At 40.9% G+C, this 20555-nt stretch overlaps 2 protein-coding genes across 3 annotated transcripts in view; one reads left to right on the forward strand and one right to left on the reverse strand.

The window, feature by feature from the left end:
• LOC143273128 (3-beta-hydroxysteroid sulfotransferase-like) overlaps positions 1-20555 on the reverse strand; it is a 291023-nt gene that overhangs the window by 131564 nt on the left and 138904 nt on the right. The gene's annotated exons all lie outside the window — the stretch shown is intronic.
• Positions 1-20555, forward strand: part of LOC102906490 (3-beta-hydroxysteroid sulfotransferase-like) — a 35877-nt gene that overhangs the window by 6492 nt on the left and 8830 nt on the right. The window contains exons 2-4 of one of the 2 annotated variants that reach the window (XM_076571540.1): positions 8496-8655; positions 8772-9012; positions 13145-13353. In XM_076571540.1, coding sequence (XP_076427655.1) covers positions 8880-9012; positions 13145-13353 — 342 coding nt within the window. In that variant the 5' untranslated portion in view covers positions 8496-8655; positions 8772-8879. The remainder of the gene's footprint in view (positions 1-8495; positions 8656-8771; positions 9013-13144; positions 13354-20555) is intronic. The other variant, XM_076571541.1, reaches the window with a different exon arrangement.

Consider the following 20555-nt stretch of genomic DNA (forward strand, 5'->3'; position numbering starts at 1 on the left):
GCTCTCTTCTGGAACTGCTTCAAGCTGGCATTGGGGCGCCGTTATCAGGGCCCCTCCCCCTAAAGGCTGAAAAGCTGGTCAAAGACTGGGCAGGGGGCATTTGTCAGTAGCATGTAGCTGCCTGACTGCATAGGGACAGAAAAGAATCATGTTAGCTAGGCTGGTCCACGTTAGCCTTTAGCACATCCTGAGCCCACAGTAGTCTGGAGCAGTGGAGTCAGCAACTGAAACTTAGAGGTGTCTGCCAGCCAAGTAGAAATCTGTTGAGACAGATTTAAACTAGGAACAGAAGTTAAAATTTATGAACTTATTTGGAACCCTTAGTAATGGGGAAAACATTAGTCCCAAGACCAGGAGAGAGGAAAAATACCATCTTTAGGAATACTTATCTGGGGTCCTTTCAACCTCTGTGAAGTGGGTTTATGTTTTTATGACTCTTTTGATCCTTTGAGGCCTTTTTGCAAAATGACATAAAAGTTTTAGATACATTAGTATTACCAATCTATACTGAAATCCATATTGTAGACAAAGCAGGTAATGGGTATCTGTAAAACAGCAGAAGTGAACTCATACTTCTGAGTCCCAACAAGAACTACAGACTTGGGCATTTTTCTTTTGTCCAGAAAGCTAGGTATAAGTAGACATATTTAGATGACATCTAAAACAAATCCAAAATGTTGGGCTTGTGACTGAACAGTAAGTAGTCATTACTCTATCAGCTCATCAGGACTTTTAAATGTCAAGCACTGAACCATAGAACAGGAGAGTAATCTGAAACATATCTCATTTTAGACTTATATCTGAACCTTTATGACTTGTTTAAACTTTTATATCTTAGAACATTTTTTAAACGTGAGCTAACAAGCTAGCTATGGCCTTGCAGAAGGATCTGGTTGTCTGGTGCTGCCATGCTGACAAAGTTAGAGCTAGTCTAGCCATCAGTACTGTCAGAGATCTGAGAAGGATAAACTATATCTGAGTGCAGACCAAGAAGCACCCAATCCTATAAATTACAGGGACCAATCCCTACCCAGGTCTCCATAGTGTTGGAGGCACCAGTCAGAACAGCATCAATCTTCTTCCGCCATCAAGCCCATAAGGCAGAGTACTTTTTCTGTGGAATAGGGACACGGAAGACTGACAGTGTCCTACTGCTTGTCCACAGTCTGGGCTGGGCGGCAGGTGTTGCACTGGGGCATCCTGCCCTGTGGTCAGCATTGTCATAATCCAGGCAGAGACGTTGTGGTGCCTCGTACATAATCTTCTTCAGAGACCTTGGGTCACTGCTAGGATCTGGAAGCCTGTCTGATATAATAAACTTTTAGATCAACATTTAAATGCCATATTCTGCAGATCTCTGAAGTTATGAGGGCTGTCCAGGTGTCTGAATAGACAAAGTTTGTTTCTAACTATTTGTTTCAAGCTCAACCCTGAAAACATATGCAAGGGACTGAATAAAAACAATGCCTTTAAGTTGAAGCTCTTCTAGCATCAAATACAGGTTCAGTAAAGAAATCAAAACAAAACATCAATATAAGACATATATATGTATCATCTTATCCAAATAACTTAAGCTTAACAAACTTAGCAAATACAATGAGGCTAGACAACATTCTTAAGCCTGAATGTATCTTGGGTAAGGAGAAACATTTTTAAGTCATTGGTTTTTAACTATAAAAACTGTCTTTAAAGGATTAAGATCTCTCAAATGTCTTCTGTAATAACAATGAAGTACCTTTTTTTTTTTTTTTTTTTTTTTTTTTTTACTTTAAGGGGGAGAAAACATGGCATCCTCTTAATCTGAAACCAAGCTCCAGAGTACAAACAATCCCAAAGTTTAATATCTAGGACTCATTTATAATCTTTTTGTTTTTTTTTTACTTAGAGGCTTGGATGATTTCTTTGACCCTATCTTTGGCAGCACATACATAGCCTGTCTGTTTTATTTTATTATGGCTGGTGTTTCCAGTGATCATCATCTGTCATTGGCAATTTTTAAGACTGCTAAGGTCCATCACTGCAACCAGACTCTTTTTGAAACTTTAGTCCTGCCATATATTTGCAAACCTCAGCTGTTTTTTTTTATGATTCTTTTATGTCTTTAAAATCATTATCATTTTACATGGGTAAATCTTAAATTACAAAGTTTAGCTGCCAGAGCAAGGCATATTTCTGTGTATAAAAAGCATTGATGTGCACCTTTAATATTCATCAAATATCTTATTTATTAAACATATGTTGTTATCTATTTAAATTTTTTAGAAACTTGTTGAACACTTGGTAAAGACATAAGTATTTAGGTTTTACATATATATTTTTTAAAACAATGATTACTTGTACACATACACACAGTTGGATCCAAGTTACATACATACATACATACATACATACATACATACATACATACATACATACAGTTAAAGCTTGCTTACATTTCCAAGTCACATACCTGTTCATATACACACATAAGCAGTTTGCAGAATCATTAGGCATTTTTAAGATGAAAACCAACCAGAATTAACTTTCAAATTCAGTATTTGCAGGTATAAGAAACCGTAACAGTTTACTGACCTTTTATAACCTTTTATATCAAAGTCTTTCTTGTGATTTTCCTCAGTAATCATAGACAAGAAACTGTCAGTTAGCCTCATATAGGGAGTGACATTCCATTCTTGGAGCCAGATCCTGATCAGGTTTTAGCTCCCGGGGCAGGTCTTGGGAGTCCCATCCAACAGCATGGGAGATTCCATGCCCTGGCTGGGCCCACAGACCTGTCAGCTATGATCCTGGAAGGGCGGTTATATCTCCACCAGCCCCCACATTCTGAGCTCCTCATGGCTCCAGCTGACTCCTGCCAGCTCCTCTCTGCTCCATTGCTCACAGGCTGCCTAGCCAGTGTCCGGAGCTGTTTTGGAGGATTTTTTTATTTTTTTATTTTTCTATGCCAGCAGGTGGATCTGCATGAGGCGGGTAATTCCATCATTAGTCTCCCGGGTCCTCTGCAAGGACCGGGGGTTTTTCATGCTTGATTTCCTTAAGAGGGTAAAGGGAGTAAACGGTTGGAGGGCAGCCAGGGCTGAAGGGACAAGGGGAGTAAGCGGAGTTTGAGAAGGAAGAGGTGGGGGTCGGAGTCCCAGTGTTGCTGGGGCAGGCAAAGTAGTAAGGAACAGCTTCACCCAGGCACCTGTGAAATCACATCAATCAATGTTAAAAGTCCCATCCCCCGGCCAGCCGACTCCAAAGGCTGGCCATTCCGAGGAACAGAAGGTGATCCATTTCTTTTTCTTGCCTTCCAGAGAGGCATTGCAAGCCTGAGCGAGGACATCCTTCCGGTTATCTAAAGTCAAACTTAGGGGGGTAGTTAGTTGTTGCCCATATGGAGAGAGAAAGGTAGAGACAAAAGACAGACTCCAAAAAAACAAACACAAAGAAGACAAGGACAGACACAGTCTGCGCAGTAAATGCCAAATCAACCAGACAAAAGACAAGACACAATAACATAAAACATAGATCAAGCTCGTGTTTACCTCCACCTGGCCGAGTGTGGGTCCGGGGGGCACCCCAATCTTGGTGGAACCTCCAATGTTGGACCCCAAATTTTAGGGTCTCAAGTGGGTGCACCAAGAACCCAGACTCCAGTCCAGTTGATGCAATAGCAGGAGGATTTATTAAACTTCTGTACAGAAGGGCTCCTCTGCTCCCAAGAGCAAGAGTCGCCATCAGGGGAGAAGCAGCCATTCTTGTTTTACTTTCATTTTTTGGCGGAGCGGCCGGTGCGGCTCCAGACTCATTATCAGGCATCAGGCAGGGGGAGTCTGAGAGAAACTCCTCCGCAAGGGTTAATAAATGTGAAACATGTCAGTCTCCCTCTGTTTTCTTTAAAACATCTCTAATCACACCATAAAAACTAAAAAGGGCATCAGGGACATTTTCCCCATTTCTGAGCAATTTATTAATATCTTTTCCAACCCTGTTCCAAGTCAGAGGGTGAATGCCTGGGCCGTTAACTACCAACCAGGGGCATTTCTCCTCCACAAAACAGAAAAATTTTATTAGATCCTCTTCCTTAACTCTTATTCCTCTCTCCCTAGGATTGCCTTTCATTTCCTTAATAAAGAGAACCTCTTTTGATAAACCCTTTCCCATTGGTTATCAGACGACTGTATTTACCTCAAGACTTCCCGCGTTGCACGAGTGATGCAGTCCGGGCGTCTCTATCCTGCATGATCTGGAGCTCCGTTATTATCTGTCGCCCAGTAGGTCACTGTGGCTCGAGCCTCATGTTCAGGTGCCACTTGACCCGTCTAGCAGGCCAGGTTATTAGGTAGGATCCAAGGAGGCACCTCCTGAAAGACCAATGGGGGCGAGAGAGAAAGGAGATCAAGCGCGTAAAAAAGACAGAGTCAGTCTGAGTTGCATCAAGGTCTCGTTTATTGCAAGGGGAAGCAGCTTTATATATGCTGGTAGATAGGAGAAATGAATAGGGGAAAAGGATGTGTGTGTGAAAGTTTGAAGAATAGGGTCCGGGTGAGGTCTCTTTGAAGAATAGAGTCAGGGTGAGGTCTCTTTGGTCCACTGCTTGTGCAACTGACCAACCGAACATACTCCAGGAAGTTAATCTAAAAATATATTAATCTAAAGGTACATTTTGTGGTTTTTTTTCCAGGAGTTATTGTTTTTTGTAACTTAGTAACAGTTGTCAAGGGTGTAGTTATGTCAGATAATCCAAGCAAGAAGGTCAGAGCGCAATCATCCAACTTTAGGCTCCCAACATTTGCTGTTAATTTCTCCCAAAAAATTACTGCAAGCTCTTTGCCAAGGTTCACTTTCTGTTCATAATTTTTCAATGTACTTCTTAGTTAAAGGTATGACAATTTCTACTGGGTCTATTCCTGCTAATTGATGAAGTCTCAATTTTCCTTTCCAAATCAAGTCAGAGATTTTTTTCCACATAAGTTTTTAATTTTTTATTTGGTTTATTTGGTAAAAATATCCACTCCAATATAATATCTCCCCTCTGCATTAATATTCCAGTATGGAGAATGCCTAGAAGGTAAAATAACCAAAATGCAATCCAGCTTTGGATCAATACTATCCAAGTGCCCTTCATGTACTTTCTTGCCTACCAAGGCCAATTCTTTCTCAGATTCAGGTGATAATTCTCTTGGACTATTTACGTCCTTGTCACCTTCTAAGATTTTGAACAAATTATTCAGTTCATAATTTTTTACCCCCACAATAGTTCGTAGATGAGAAATGTCTCCAAATAATCTTTGAAAGTCATTAAGAGTCTGTAGTCGATGTCTCCTAATTTGCACCTTTTGGGGTCTAATTTTTTGTAGCTCTATTTTATATCCTAAATAATTAATGGAATCTCCTCTTTGTATCTTTTCAGGAGCAATTTGTAATCCCCAGCAAGGCAAAATTTTCTTTACTTCTTCAAACATTCTTTCTAAAGTATATGCATTTGAGTCAGCTAGTAAAATATCATCCATATAATGATAAATTATAGATTTAGGAAATATTTTTATGTATCACTTCCAATGGCTGTTGTACAAAATATTGGCACAGAGTTGGGCTATTCAACATTCCCTGTGGGAGGACCCTCCATTGAAATCTTTTAACCGGTTGAGAATTATTATAAGTAGGCACTGTGAAAGCAAATCTTTCTCTGTCTTTTTCTTGTAAGGGTATTGAAAAGAAACAGTCTTTTAAATCAATAACTATGAGAGGCCATCCTTTTGGTAACAGAGTAGGCAAAGGAATTCCAGATTGTAGCGAGCCCATTGGCTGAATTACTTGGTTAATTGTTCTAAGGTCTGTTACTATTCTCCATTTACCAGATTTCTTTTTAATAACAAATACAGGAGAGTTCCAAGGGCTGGTTGATTCTTCAGTATGCTGAGCATTTAACTGTACTTCTACCAGCTCTTCTAAAGCTTGGAGTTCCTCTGTTGTTAAAGGCCATTACTGGACCCATACAGGCTTGTCTGTTAACCATTTTAAAGGTAGAGCTGTTGGTGTCTTTGGAAGATCATCAGTTGTTGTGCCCTGTTCTTGTATAATATGGATGGTTGGTGACCACTCATTAGAACAATATCTTCTAATATTTCTCTCAGAAACATGTGCTAGTTTATGATTTGTTTCTGAGATTGGAGGGATGTTAATCTGAGTATTCCATTGTTGCAACAAGTCTTGACCCCACAGGTTTATAGTTATGTTAGCCACATATGGTTTTAATTTTCCTTCCTGTTTTTCTGGACCTATACATTCCAGCCATCTTGCAACCTGTTTCACCTGAGATAATGTCCCAATTCCTAACAGTTAAACGTTTACCTCCTGAAGAGGCCAAGTTGGATGCCAAAATTCTGGTGCAATTATAGTAACGTCCGAACCTGTGTCTACCAGACCAGACAACAAAACACCATTTATTTTTATCGTTAATTTTGGTCTTTGTTCATTAATAGAAGTTTGCCAAAAAATTTTCTTTATGTTTTCTCCTGAATTTTCTGTTCTCTGTGTTTCATCATCCTGACCAGCATGATTTATTCCAATAGGCATTTGGTTATTTAATCGATCTGAGCAGGGGTTTCCTCTATGGCTGCAGGAAAAGTTTGAACTGGATTTGCTATGGGGGCCTGCATAAGGCCTCTCTGGGAGTTTCCCGAAGACTGAGGCAAAGGATTACCCTGTCTGTCCTTTGTTGATCTACATTCGTTGGTACAGTGTTTTCCCTTACCACACCTTCTGCATACTCCAGAAGGAAGGGGCATTCTGTTGCCATTGTTCCTTGAAGAAACATTGTTTCTAGGAATGACCTGTCTACAGTCCCTTTTCAAATGTCCTTGCTTTCCACATCCAAAACATCAATGACATTCCACCCAGCAGAGGGGACGGATACTTGCTGGCTTTGGCATGCACTTTTGCAGGCTGAGTACAATAGAAGCCTTTCCTACCTGCGCAGAGGATTAACCTGAAACTTGTGCTCATGCTACCACCCCCAATCATTAGGATGGGTTGAGAGAGTAAGTAGAACTTTGAAGTGACACTGATGAAACATTACCTAGAAAGAGACCTCCCTTGGGCAAAAATTCGGCCACATGTACTGTTTAGGGCATAACGCATGCCCTGTAAATGCAGTTAGTCTCCTTTTGAGATCCTGTCTGGACACCCACCTCCGCTGCTCCAAAAGCCTCAGGGGACCTCTGAGAGTATGGACACACACACCTTTTGCAGTTCTTGAAAAACTTGGCTGACACTGCACACAAACATTGCCCAATCCTCAGCACTATCTTAGCTCTTAAAGCTGCAGGTATCAAGCTGTGGCTACACTGCATGAGCAAGTCAAAGTTTCTGTAGAGCCCAACCAGGAGTGGACCATGAGAGCCCACCCAGCCAAGCCTCTGTGAAACTGGCCATCTCAAAACGACCTCAGAATGGGGGCAACGGCTCAGCTCCCACTCTGCCTCCTGATGTCCTTCTGATTCTGTGGATGTGCAACTATACAGTTCCCACCCAGCGTCTCTGACCCTGTCACGTAAATTAGTCTGGAGAAAAGACTTGTCCCAAGGCAGCTCCAATTCCTGGACAGCCATCAGGATAACTTAGCACCTCCTAGAGGGGCTCTGTTGTATCTCCTTCTGGTAGTGCTACTTGGGAATATGCCAGTCACATATCATCCCTCAGACCTCATCATTCTGTGATGGAACTGACTGCACCAATAAAACAGACTATAGTTCCTTTTGGAGATGGCCCCATCCAGTGACAGACTAAGGACAAGTGGCCAGAGGACAAGAGAACAATTTGGAGGGGGGGACATATTGTTCAAGAAAGCATAGTCACTCTTCAGTGATTATGATTTGATTCATTGGCAGCAATGTTCCTCCCAAACCACAGAGGACTTGATTACTGCTGAAAAGGGAGGCATATCCATGGTTTTAATTGAAGAATACTATGTTTTTGCTGCTCAGTCAGAAATAGTATGAGAAAATACAAAACAGTTATAGAGAAGAGAAGGCCAGAGGTAGAGTTGAGAGGCCATGAAGAGCAATAGGACTTCATGCAGACCATGGCTGGATCTGCTAACGGGGCCTCTTAGGATGACCATAGCAGGACTTCTGTTAGGACTGTTCATCTTAGACACCCTGTCCAGGGTCATCAGAACTAGAGTAAAAAGAGTCAAGCTGCAGGTGACACAGCAGGTGGTATCAGCCGACTTCTTAGACAGATTCATAGGGTGCTATGAAGGTAAAGAGGAGGGAATGAAGTAGAATGAGGTAGTAAAGACCATTATTAGATGTTGATCTAGTGGCTTATTTTCTCAGTTACTTAAAGCTCTACTTGTATGGCCTATTTACCAAGAATAACTTCAAGTGGAACAAAATGACTGCAAAATGTAACTGAAAAAAAAGGGTCATTGCCCTTAATGACCTGCTGATTGCCACATAGCTTCTGTAGAATCCTGCTTGCTTGACTGTCCACGCTTGTCATATTAGAGTATAAAGTGGAAATGCAAACTGGACTTGGGACCAAAACCTTTCAGGAATTATCTCAGCTTCAGTCAGCAGTGACACTCTTCTGTTCCACTCTCATTGCTGTTGGGGTGCTTGCTTATTCCAGAAAGATCACTGCAACACTGCTTGAAAACTGTGAAAGGTTTGTCACATTTAATTTTGTAACTCTGCAAATCCCACCCATCTTAATTCTCACACCTGTATAAGTTCTGTTCTTCTGGTAACTCTAGAGGACTGTGCATTGCTCTGCTTTGACAGGTCGGCTCTTAGCAGCCTCTTCGGGAGCATATACGGGCCACTTCCATTCAACACTTGAGTGAGCCAGGCCACTTGGGCAGCTTCACTGAAGCCCACAACTGTGTCAAGATGACTGACAATATCTTCTTGTTTGATTGGATCCAGATGCTGTCTGACTTCCTTAGTGTGGAGTCTCTGTCTTTTGCTCAGAACTTTTTGGTGAAAGATGATGATGTCATCATAGTGAGCTTCCCTAGATCAGGTAAGAAAAGTGTGTGTGTGTGTGTGTGTGTGTGTGTGTGTGTGTGTGTGTGTGTGTGTAACTTGGGGGGGGGTTAACCTATGTCCCAGTTACTGTTCTATTGCTGTGAATAGACACCATGGCTAAGGCAACTATAAAGGAAGATAGTTATTTGAGGGCTTACTTATAGTTTCAGAGGGTTAGTACATAATCATCATGGTAGGGGGCATGGTGGCAGACCAGCAGTCATGGCACTGTAGCAGAAGCTGAGAGCTCACATCTGATTCACAAATTGCAGGCAGAGAGAGAGGGTGGGGCGAGAGACTGGCCTTGGGTGGGCTTTTGAAATCTCAAAGCCCAGCCTCAGTGACACTTCCTCCAACAAGGCCCACATCTCCTCCATCAAGAGCACGCTTCCTAATTCTTCCCAAACAGCTCCACTATCTAGAGATCAAGTGTTCAAACATATGAGTCCATGGGGTCCATTCCTATCCAAATCACCAAAATCTGTATGCTTTTTCCCATGTCAGTTACACTATTTTATATTTCCACCAAAAATGCTTATGAAATTTTCAACACATCAGTTCCCTAAAATCCTGTCCTTTGAGGATCTTAGGAGGCACAAATAGGGATGACTGATTAAAATATTGGTCAAAGTAAATTATATGTTTGAAATTATAAAAGAATAAAAGAAGAAAAACATAGCTTAAAACAAATACTATTTATGATCAACTTAACCCTTGGCCTGCCTTCCCTATGTATAGGTTAGGGAGTGGGGCTGAAAAATCCCAACCCTCTAATTCTGTTGCATGGATTCAGGTGACCAGCTTATATCCTTGGCCTATTTAGGGGCAGGGCCACTTTTTATGCACAGAAAACCTCTACTAATTCAGAGATTACATGATATTAGAAGTTGTATGCTAGGAAAGTTGGAGATAGACTCTATCATCTATCTATCATCTATCTATCTATCTATCTATCTATCTATCTATCTATCTATCTATCTATCTATCTATCTATCTATCTATCATCTATATCTATCTATCTATCTATCTATCTATCTATCTATCTATCTATCTATCTATCTATCTATCATCTATCATCTATCTATCTATCTATCTATCTATCTATCTATCTATCTATCTATCTATCTATCTATCTATCTGTCATCTACCACCCTATATGCTACTTACCTATCTAACATGGTCTTAGGCTGGTCCTGAGGCACAGATCCCTACATCAAGTAACTGTGTAACTGAAAAGTCACCTGCACATCACTATTCTGTCATTAATAATTAGCTCAGCCCATCATATTTCATGACTGTGTCTCCCAGGGAAAGGTACCTCTTGCAGGTATCCATTTGCTCTTGTCAGTTTCTAAATCTCGGGGTGCTCTCAAGAAACACAAAGCTTCTCTCTCATCCTGGGGATGGGAAATGTTGAGAATGGGCAGGGCTCACTCTCACTAATTGTCAGACACTGAGATGGACAAGACTTGAACACTGCTTGATTTCCATTTGGCTCTGCCATTTCCAGGTGTGTGAATGTGAGCACACTTTCTCATTCATGTCACCTCATTTTCAGACAATAATTATTTGTACTTCGAGAGTTAGTGTCTTCCCTAGAAATACCCTGATAAGACACAACTTTGAGGAGAAAACAGTTTATTAACATTTACAATTGCAGGTTTCAATCCATCATTGAGAGGAATTCAAGGCTGAAAAGCAAGCAAGCTAGTCACACTATATCCATGGTCCATGTAGAAATGACTGCGACTTTTTGCCTGCCTTCTCTGGTCTCATATAGCTCAGGAACTCCTGTCTAGGGAATGGTGCTGTCCACAGTGGGCTGGGGCTTCCTATGCTAATTAACAACCAAGACAATCCCCCTCAGACCAACCTGATCCAGATAATTTCTCATTAAGACTTTCTCCCTGGAGGGATGAGAAAACTTGAAGTGAGTTCATGAAACCAGAAAGCATCCAGAACAGTATCAAGAAGACAGGCTGACAGGACAGGGTGTTGGGGTAAATGCTGGGGCTTTAAGCAAAGCTCTAGACCCCTCTCCCAACTGGGATAACTCTCAGATCATCTTATCGTCAGTACATCTAAAGCAAAGCTCATGACCTTGTCAATCCTGTCCTTTAAAATATTTTCACCTCACTTTCATCTACATGAAAGAATCCCAGCACTTTAAAAAAAGATTTTGTGAGATGGGTAATAGAAACAGGGATGAAAATTTTAGCAAGCATTATGACTCATTTTGAAGAAAATGGGCTTTGGAGAAGATAAGTATCTTGCTTGGCCTCTTGAAGCTACCAAAGAAAGGGCTTGGAGTAAAACCAGGTATTTTTGGTTTCAAAATCATTGACTAAAATACTTTAACTAGACATTGTAGACAGCTTGCTCTTTTTTTCCCCATAAAACAAGAAGTAACATCAATTGCTTATTTCTGACATTCAGTATTATGAGCATCTTTTCATTTTTCAGAAGTGCATGCCTTAATACTAACACAAAGGACCATTTTCAAGTGATATACTTTCTTTCTTTCCTGGTGTACTTGTATTCAGATGTGAGAATCGGTAGAGGTGAATGTCTCAAAAGAAACTAGTGTTTTTCCAACTAAAAAACAAAAACAAACAAAAAACCAAAGACTTTCCCCAAGTACTTCCAGTTTCTGTCAAGTTGAGAGTTGTAATAATCACAGAATTCAATCAAGCGGTTGCAAATAGATACATAAATTAATATAGAAGTTAAAACAAAATTAATGTGGTTTATGCTATCACAAGGCAGAACCAGAGGGTGGGTCAGGAGGGATGACTAAACCTTTTTTCATGCAGTCATCTTGGATACAAGATTTCTCATCTCTTTTTATTCTGCTAATGTCTTCATAAAGCCCTGGTAAGTCTATGGTACTCCATATAACCCTGTATGAGGTGGGATGGTAGGAGAGCAATCAGACTGCTTGTGCCTTCATTACCAATAAACCAAGCATATCTCTTGAATTTTTGTTATACTGTTCAGATCTGATTAGACAGGTACATAGACCTGGGGAAAATAGGTAAGTAGAAGAAAGTTTGACAAATCTATATAAAGCTATAATTAGATAAATGAGATGATGTGGTACGCCACTCACAGTATAGATTGTTGTTTCAAAAAAACTAGAAAAAGTGATGTTCACAAGAGTCAACATGTAGATATGATATCCAGTTGAAGAGGTAGATTTGTTTAAAATGATAAAATTGTGCAATATTGATATTACATTCTGTCACAGTATTTATACATCTTTTAATATTTCTGTTAAATTTAATGTGAGTGGAGAAAATACGAGCTAATGAGGGGCAGGACTGGAGAGATGGCTACACCGTTAAGAGCACTTTCTGCTCTTGCAGAGACCTGGGCTCAGCATCTACATATGGTGGCTCACAACCATCTGTAATGTCAATGTAAGTCCTTGACTTTGGGAGCCAAGGCAGGAACTCAAACAGGGTAGGAACCTGGAGGCAGGAACTGAAGCAGAGACTATTGAAGGGTGCTGCTTACTGGCTTTCTCCTCCTGGTCTACTCAACCTGCTTTCCTTTCTTATATTCTAGGATCACTGGCCCAGGGTGGTACTGCCCACAGTGGTCTGGTTCCTCCAAATCAATCATTAATCTAGACTGTGCTCCACAGGCTCCCTACAGGCCAATTTGATGGTGGCATTTTCTCAATTGAGGTTTCCTTTTCCCAGATGACTCTAGCTTATGTCACATTGACACAAACAAACAAACAAACAAACAAACAAACAAACAAACAAACATATAAATAACCAGCAGTGGTGGTGGTGGGTTAAAGGTGGAGGGCATAATAGAACACAGGCAAAAGGAAAGTAGAGAGGGGTATTACTGTGGGTGAAAAGTTTTAAACAGGGATGATATGAGAATTAGAGATATAAGGGGAGATGGGAGTTCAGGAACAGAGGAAGGATTAACCAAGATTAAAAAGTACAATGAAACCACATGGAAGTCTGCTGGCTTGTATACAAGCAGAAAACCTAAAAGTAAAACCTAAGAATAAAACCAAATACAAATACCTTCATCATTCAACATATGAAACATTTTCTTTACTATGATAATGTAATGTAATTTGATTGTTCTCATTTTCCCACAACCAGGAACACACTGGATGATTGAAATGGTCAGTCTGATTGTCTCCAAAGGGGACCCTACTTGGGTCCAAACTGTCAAAAATTTTGTCAGGTGTCCAGGGCTTGAGTCTAAAGATGAGCAGAAACTATTGCTAGACCAGGCTGGACCACGTCTCATGAGTACACATCTTCCTATACAACTGTTTCCCAAGTCTTACTTCACATCCAGTGCTAAGGTGAGTAGATGCTGGTCTCTATGATGAAATTTTTTTATATTTTATTTTATTATTATTATTTTTTTATTAAGAAAAATTTTAATTCATTTTACATACCAATCAAAGATCCCCCTCTTACCCCCTCCTTCCCCTCTAGCCTCCCCTTCTAGCCCACCCCTCATTCCCTCCTACAAGAAGGAAAGGCCTCCCATCGGGGAGAACATTCAGTTGAGGCAGGTCTAAGCCCCTCCCCCTGCCTCAAGGCTGTGCGAGGTGCCCCATCATAGGTAGTGGGTTTCACAAAGCCTGCTCATGCACCAGGCATGGATTCTGATCCTACTGCCAGGGGCCCCCCTAAGCGGGTCAAGCTACACAACAGTCTCACTATGTGAGGGCCTAGCTCAGTCCCATCCAGGCTCCACAGCTGTTGATCTAAATTTCATGAGTTCCCACTAGTTTGGTTTGGTTGCTCTGCATGTTTCCCCATCATGATCTTGATGCCCTTGCTCATCGAATCCCTCTTGTCTCTCTTCGACTGGATTCCTTAAGCTTGGCCTGTTCTTTGGCTATGGATCTCTGTATCTGCTTCTATCTGTGATGAAATCTTAGGAGGACTCTCTTTCTTAAACTGGCACACTCAAGGGTGTGTCCAAATTTATGGCCTTGTCAGTCTCCCTAATACTCACTTGTATGGGAACAGCTGAACTCACAGTTCTTCATTAATTGGTTAATGAATGATTAATGTTATGAATACTTGTTAACTCAGAAGTCAGCTTTCAACTTTGAATTTTTCCTTTTCCTTTTCCATGCGTGTATAAGTGGTGTGCATGTGTTTGGGCATGGGAGTGTAGGGTGCACAGGCACTTGTGGATGGGTGTGTATGGAGGCCCAAGGTTGATGTCTAGAATCATTTTCAATCACTCCTCTGCCTTATTCTTTTTGTTTGGTTTTTTGAAACAGGGTTTCTCTGTGTAGCTTTGCTCCTTTCCTGGAAAACACTCTAGCCCAGGCTGGCCTCGAACTCACAGGGATCCGCCCGCCTCAGTCTTCCGAGTGCTGGGATTAAAGGCGTGTGCCAGCATCGCCGGCTTGCCTTATTCTTTTGAAATATTTGTTCTCTCTCTCTCTCTGTGGGTGTGGGTGTGGAGGGTGGAGTTGATGAGGGTGCATGGCTCTCTTTCCACTGTGTGGGTCCCGGAAAGTTAGCCTAGCTCATCAGGCTTGGTGGCAAGTGCCCCTGCCCAGTGAACAACCTCACCAGTTCCCACCTATTCTTCTTGAGGCAGGGTCTCTCAATCAATCACAGTTCACTGGCATGACTTATGCTGGGAACCAGCATGCTCTGGAGATCTCCACCTTCTGAGGGTGGAATTACAGGCAGGCTTCTCACTTGCCTGGCATTTATGTGGTATATTAGTCAGGGTTCTCTATAGTCATAGAACTTTTGGTATGAATTTCTCTCCATATATATAAGGGAATTTATTAGAATGACTTCCAGGCTATAGTCTTGCTAATCTAACAATGGCTAGTGGTGAATGGAAAGTCCAAGAATCTAGTAGCTGCTCAGTCCCCTGAGGCTGCATGTCTCAGCTGGTCTTCTGTATATGCTGGAATCCTGGAGAAGTAGACACCAATACCAGTGAAGGAATGGATGTGCTGGCAAGGCGAGGGCAGGCAGGCAAAGAAGCAGCAAGCTTTCCTTCTTCCATTGTCCTTATATAGGCTTTTGGCAGAAGGTATGGCCCAGATTAAAGGTGTATCTATCGGTGGCCATGTCAAAGGAGTAGCAGATGGCAATTGACTTCAGGGGATTGGCCCACCAGCATGTAAGTCACTGGCGGATGAATCTTGGATAGGCAAGGCCCCCACTGCCCTTAATGAAGTATGATCATCTCTTGGAAATGTCCTGTTTTACTGGGCATTTTTACCTGTGGATTATTATGAAGATGACTTCTTCTTAAGCTGTACTTTTTAACTGAAGCAATGATCTTATACAATAATAGTGTTAGTTTAAACAGGATTTTGATGATTGAGGATTTGTAATAAATATAGTAAGGCATTATGATAGAGGTTATTTTAGTGGAAAAATTAACATAGGTAAAGGTAGGATAAACATTGCCTCTGTAGGATGCAGAGGATAAAACAATAAAACAAGAAAGTGTCACACAGCTAGAATACATGAGTTTCTATTGAGGAGCCATATAGACTGTGGCCTATGTTAATGATTAAGAAAAACAACCGAGTCCCAGTAGCCCAGCTAGTTTAAATTCCTTTAATCTTAAGTTGGGAGATGTGTTCACAGGTTTCCCAGTGCATCACAGCTGAAACAAAGCTTTGAAAATAAAGTTAGACTGAGTTGTTTTTGCTAATAGCTTTAAGATGAAAAACCCAAAAAGACAAATCTGAAGTTTTAGAAAGGCACATAGTTGAGTGAGGAACTCTTTAAGGTCAGGGAACAAGAACAAAGCAGCCCGATTATTGTTAGCTGGTGTGCCTTTCTTGCTTGGACGGTTTGGTGACCAAAGGCAGTGTTTAAATCCTTGTCCCCATTTCTGCCCTCTGCTTCCTGATATAAAGAACTGTTGATGAATATGTGTGCACCCTGAGGATTTAAAATAGAGCTGACCGGTTCTTTTTCATATATAAAAGTTTAGATTCGTGATTCTTCTAACATTATCTTTTGAGATAAATAGTAAAATGGTTGGCCCTTTCTTTGTAACTACAGTAAGTGTGGGGCGTTTACCCACCACCCCCACAGCTTCCCAGAGTTTTCTTGAGTGCGATCAGCAGGAAATATTAGATAGAAGGATTTATAGCGGAGAATCTTGCGGAGATAAACAGATAGAAAATAAAGGATAGCCTCGAGAGGGCCTGGAACCTATTCCAACGGGCCCCGACTGTCTCTGGCCCAGGGTTTTTATAGAGACGCCAAGGGGTGGAGCAAAAGACCTCCTCCCCCAGCACAGCCAAGTGCAGAGCATCTCAGACACGTGCACTCAGGCCTGTGGTCCTGATCATCCTCTATTCGGACCTGCTGGGTAAAGCCACAAGGAACCCCAGAACGGGCTCCCACAGGTCCCCCCTTCTTAATATATAAAAAAATAACTATTAATGGCTTACAGCAATCTCCATAGCTGTTATACCTCCCAGTATGGGAGTAGAGGATGATATAAATGGCATTTCTCTTTTGAATTAGGTCCAAGGTGACCACAGCAGTCTTAGCTGCCTCAAGCCCTTTCTAAACCAAAACTCTTAAGGCGACTACAAACTTACAGAATCCCTTAGCTTCATCATTACCATTAACAGGTTAACATAAATATTGCTATACATAGTCACAATTCTCTCAATCTTACAACTCAAAACAAACTCTTAACAGAACCATTAGAATTAGCATATATGGTGCTATATAATAGTTAACAATTTTCTCCGTCTTACAACTTTAACTCAGTCATTTGAATTTTCTTGTTAACAGAACATAGGAAAAACTTCAATGTATTCACATCAAACTTAAACATTTCCTCAATTCCACAAAGCCAGGGTGCATTAATATCAATAGGTTTCTGCGAACATAATTCAATCTCATAGGTCCTCCTTTTCTTTATAATTTTTAAGCAAAATCTCAAGCCTAGTTAGAAAACCCAACCTTTTCTGTTTAAACAGCTCCATTTGTAACACAAAACCAGTTCCATAAGTAATTCCATTTTTACATAAACAGTTCCACAAAACAATTCATAAATCTCCAGTTAATAAAGCATATATGCATACACAAAATTGCATCTTGATTCTAAGTAGAAATACATTTCTTCATTTAAACAGTTCCATTTTTAACCCAATTCCAGAAAACTGTTCCTAGGTCATTACTATAAGTAAGCTCAAAATTGTCCCATTGCAATGAAATTTCTATTGTTCATTTCATTTAAGTACCAAAATTCAAATGATAAATATTGGTACTAGCCTTCCAAATTTGAAGAAATCCATAACCAAAATGTTTTTGTAATTTTATCTCATTTTAAGTTCAAAAAGTTCAAACAAGAAATAAATTCTGGTATCAGGCTTTCACTTCCAAATATGAAGAGACGTTTTTTCAACCAAAACTTTTTGCAGTTAATTTTTGTTCAAACAAGTGTCTCTGCAACTTTTGTTCTCATAGACAGACCTTTTTAGTTATAGTAATATTTTAAACCGCACCATTTTTGCTGTTAGCTCAGATTTTTCTGTGCTGCGTTGATATTCCACGGATCTCAACTGCGATGCCTTGTGCTGGTTCTGGCCTCCGCCATTCTTAGCTTCTTAGCGGCTTCTGGAGCTTTTGAAACCATTCAGACTGCCTACCTTGCAGTCTACTAGGACACTATCTCCTGTGTCTCAGGTGTTTTCACCATATACATTAATAGACTCACACTTAACATTTACACTTTTTCACAAACTCACATAACATGTGCTTAAGCATAAACTCACTCAACATTACACATTTTTACAAACTCACATATTAACATCTACTTATTTATACTTTAAGGAAACTATAGAACTACTTTAGCAAATATATTTCTTATTAATTCTTATATACTTATATTCATTCCATCTTATTTCTTATTTAAACTTACATTTACAACTAGCATCTTACAAGCTTATTACTACATGTCTTAAGACTACCTTAGATACTTCTTACAAGCTTATATTCTTATAGGAACTCTATAGGTCTATTTTACAAACTTATATAGGCTACCATTAGCATATATCTAACTTAGCAAACACCTAAAGATTTCTTAACACAGATCTAACAAGACAGAATTTTTACAAACTCATATATCTTATTTTCGTCTTTCTACCTCTTACTCTTAATTATCACCATCTCTATTAGAAAGATTCTCTTAACTAGACAGGAAGTACATACATCATTTCTAAAGTTTACAGTTTATAGTTAGCTTTGTTATAAAGCACTGGAATTTAGTGAGTGTTGCCATTATAGAGTTGTGATACTTGTTGTTAGGGATTGTAACCTTCTCAGGACGAAGCCACACCCAAAAGTTGCCAGTTCTCTCAGCCGTTCCGGACTGGCAGAGATGCACTGTCAGCGGTAGACAGTTTTTTTTTTTTTTTTTTTTTTTGGTTTTTCGAGACAGGGTTTCTCTGTGTAGCTTTGCGCCTTTCCTGGAACTCACTTGGTAGCCCAGGCTGGCCTCGAACTCACAGAGATCCGCCTGCCTCTGCCTCCCGAGTGCTGGGATTAAAGGCACGCGCCACCACCGCCCGGCTGTCCCTCCACCCAAATTCATAGTAGCTACCCTAAGTGCTTCAATTCAAACAAACATTTCTATCACAGCAGTACTTTTGGTTTGCTCTACTGAAAAACTTCACTTCACACTGAGGGTGAAATTACCATATTTAGCTGCTGTAAAGCTCTTCACCAAAAACTGCACAGCTATTAGGTGGTATTTTAAGGATTTTAAAGTGACTTGTTTGCTCTTATAGGTAGCTTTTTATCATCCAACTGCCGTAAAATCTTTGCACAGCTATTAGGGTAAATAAGGCATTTTACCAACGGCGCCCCAAACCACGAAGCACCTAGTTCCGTATCCTTTCAATTTTTCATTGGAACTGACACTTAAACCCTTAGACGACTTTTCCCCTTTTTCTTTTAAAAGCTGTATTTTAATTTTAGAGCTGACAAAAGTGTTTCAGGGCAATGTCGCCATCTTTAGCAGAAAAACTACCTTTCCCAGAATGCATTTCCCTTATATCAGTCCATAATAATATCAGTTCCTTATATCAGTCCCTTATATCATTTCCCATATTTCTTATCGGGTTTGAGAGTCAACTGGTTCTCTTTTTACCAGACTTGCTTACAAATTCTTGCCCGGGAGGTTTGAACAAAGTTTTTTGCTTTTGCAACGGGAGATTTGAACAAGCATTTTACATTTTCAGCTATGGCACATTGGGAGGTTTCTATTCTCCTCAACTGGCTTTAACAGGTGTCTCTCCTTCATCAGACACTGGCCCCCAAATCAGAACCACACCTGCCTCGTTAGTGAGCATTGAGGCTGGCATTTCTGATAGCAACTTTCCTCAGGGCTTGTGTTTGTTTTAGCCAGTCAGTGAAAAACAAGATCATATACAACAGCTTTTCCATAGCTCCTTCAGAGATTTTCTCCCACTGATTTATCTCATTTTGCTTGCTCCTTCCTTCCCCAGATGCAGAGCTTCAGCTATCTGCGGCTCTGTACCTCTGCTAGCTGCCTTTGGAGGTAGGGGCTTTCTTTTTCTCCCCCTGAATCTGCCTCAAATTCTAGCAGCTTTGTTAGGTCATGCATTTTCTGGGGAGGAATCTGTCCCCTCTGTTTCTTCAGAGTCTTTCTCCCAGACAGTTCCCAGTTTGGTCTCAGTTTATCCCCTCTACCCCAGAAACAGTTTCTGACACTACAGTGGCAGCTTTCCCTGCTACTGAAGGTAGGGGCTTTTTGTCCGTTTTTTTTTTTTTTTTCTGGGGTCTGTGTGGTTTGCGTACAGACTGAAAAATTTAACAGGGGAGGTTTTTGCCATTTCTAAACTCCCATTAGGACAGGTGCTTTGCCTCATCAGGCCTTCACCTGGCCCAGTCCCCCAGAGGGTTGTGTTTGCTTGTCTGGTTGCCCAAGGACAGAGCTTATGCCAAAGGCAATCACCCCTTAGGGCTACCCTCCCTCATCTCATCAGAAGTCAGTTGAAACAAAGCTTTCTCAAAGAGGTGCTTTCTCTGACAGAAAAGAAAGCTTTACTCCTGGATAGTTCTGTTCTGCCCTGGCTGGGCTCTTTCCCCAGACAGCATTCTGACTCGGCAGCACGACTGCTTCAGACACAGTTCAGCTTTACTGTTTTCCCAGAAAGGTCCTTTCTCTGATAGGAAGCTTTTTCTCAGATTTCTTTTTGCAGTTGTGGACCTATAAACCTGGGACTTGTAGGAAAGCAGACAACTGTGCTGTTCCCACCGGCTTTAGCTTTGTTTGTTCATTAGCAATCTTCCCCTGGGTCCTGCACCTTCCTGCCTCAGCTCTGTGCTCCAGGAAGTTTACAACTGCAAGAACCCTAGTATCCCCGAAATGCACTCCAACTCAGAGATGCTGGCCAGTCACCTCTGGGTTTTTGGTCAGAATAGAGGATTCAATGCTAACAGTTTGCATTGCTTCAGGGGATCTTTGCATTAGGAGGATTAGGAGCACCTTTTCATTCTGAAATGCTCACTCAAA

Source organism: Peromyscus maniculatus, chromosome 1, assembly GCF_049852395.1.
Source record: "Peromyscus maniculatus bairdii isolate BWxNUB_F1_BW_parent chromosome 1, HU_Pman_BW_mat_3.1, whole genome shotgun sequence".
In the NCBI taxonomy this organism is placed as follows: Eukaryota; Metazoa; Chordata; class Mammalia; order Rodentia; family Cricetidae; genus Peromyscus; species Peromyscus maniculatus.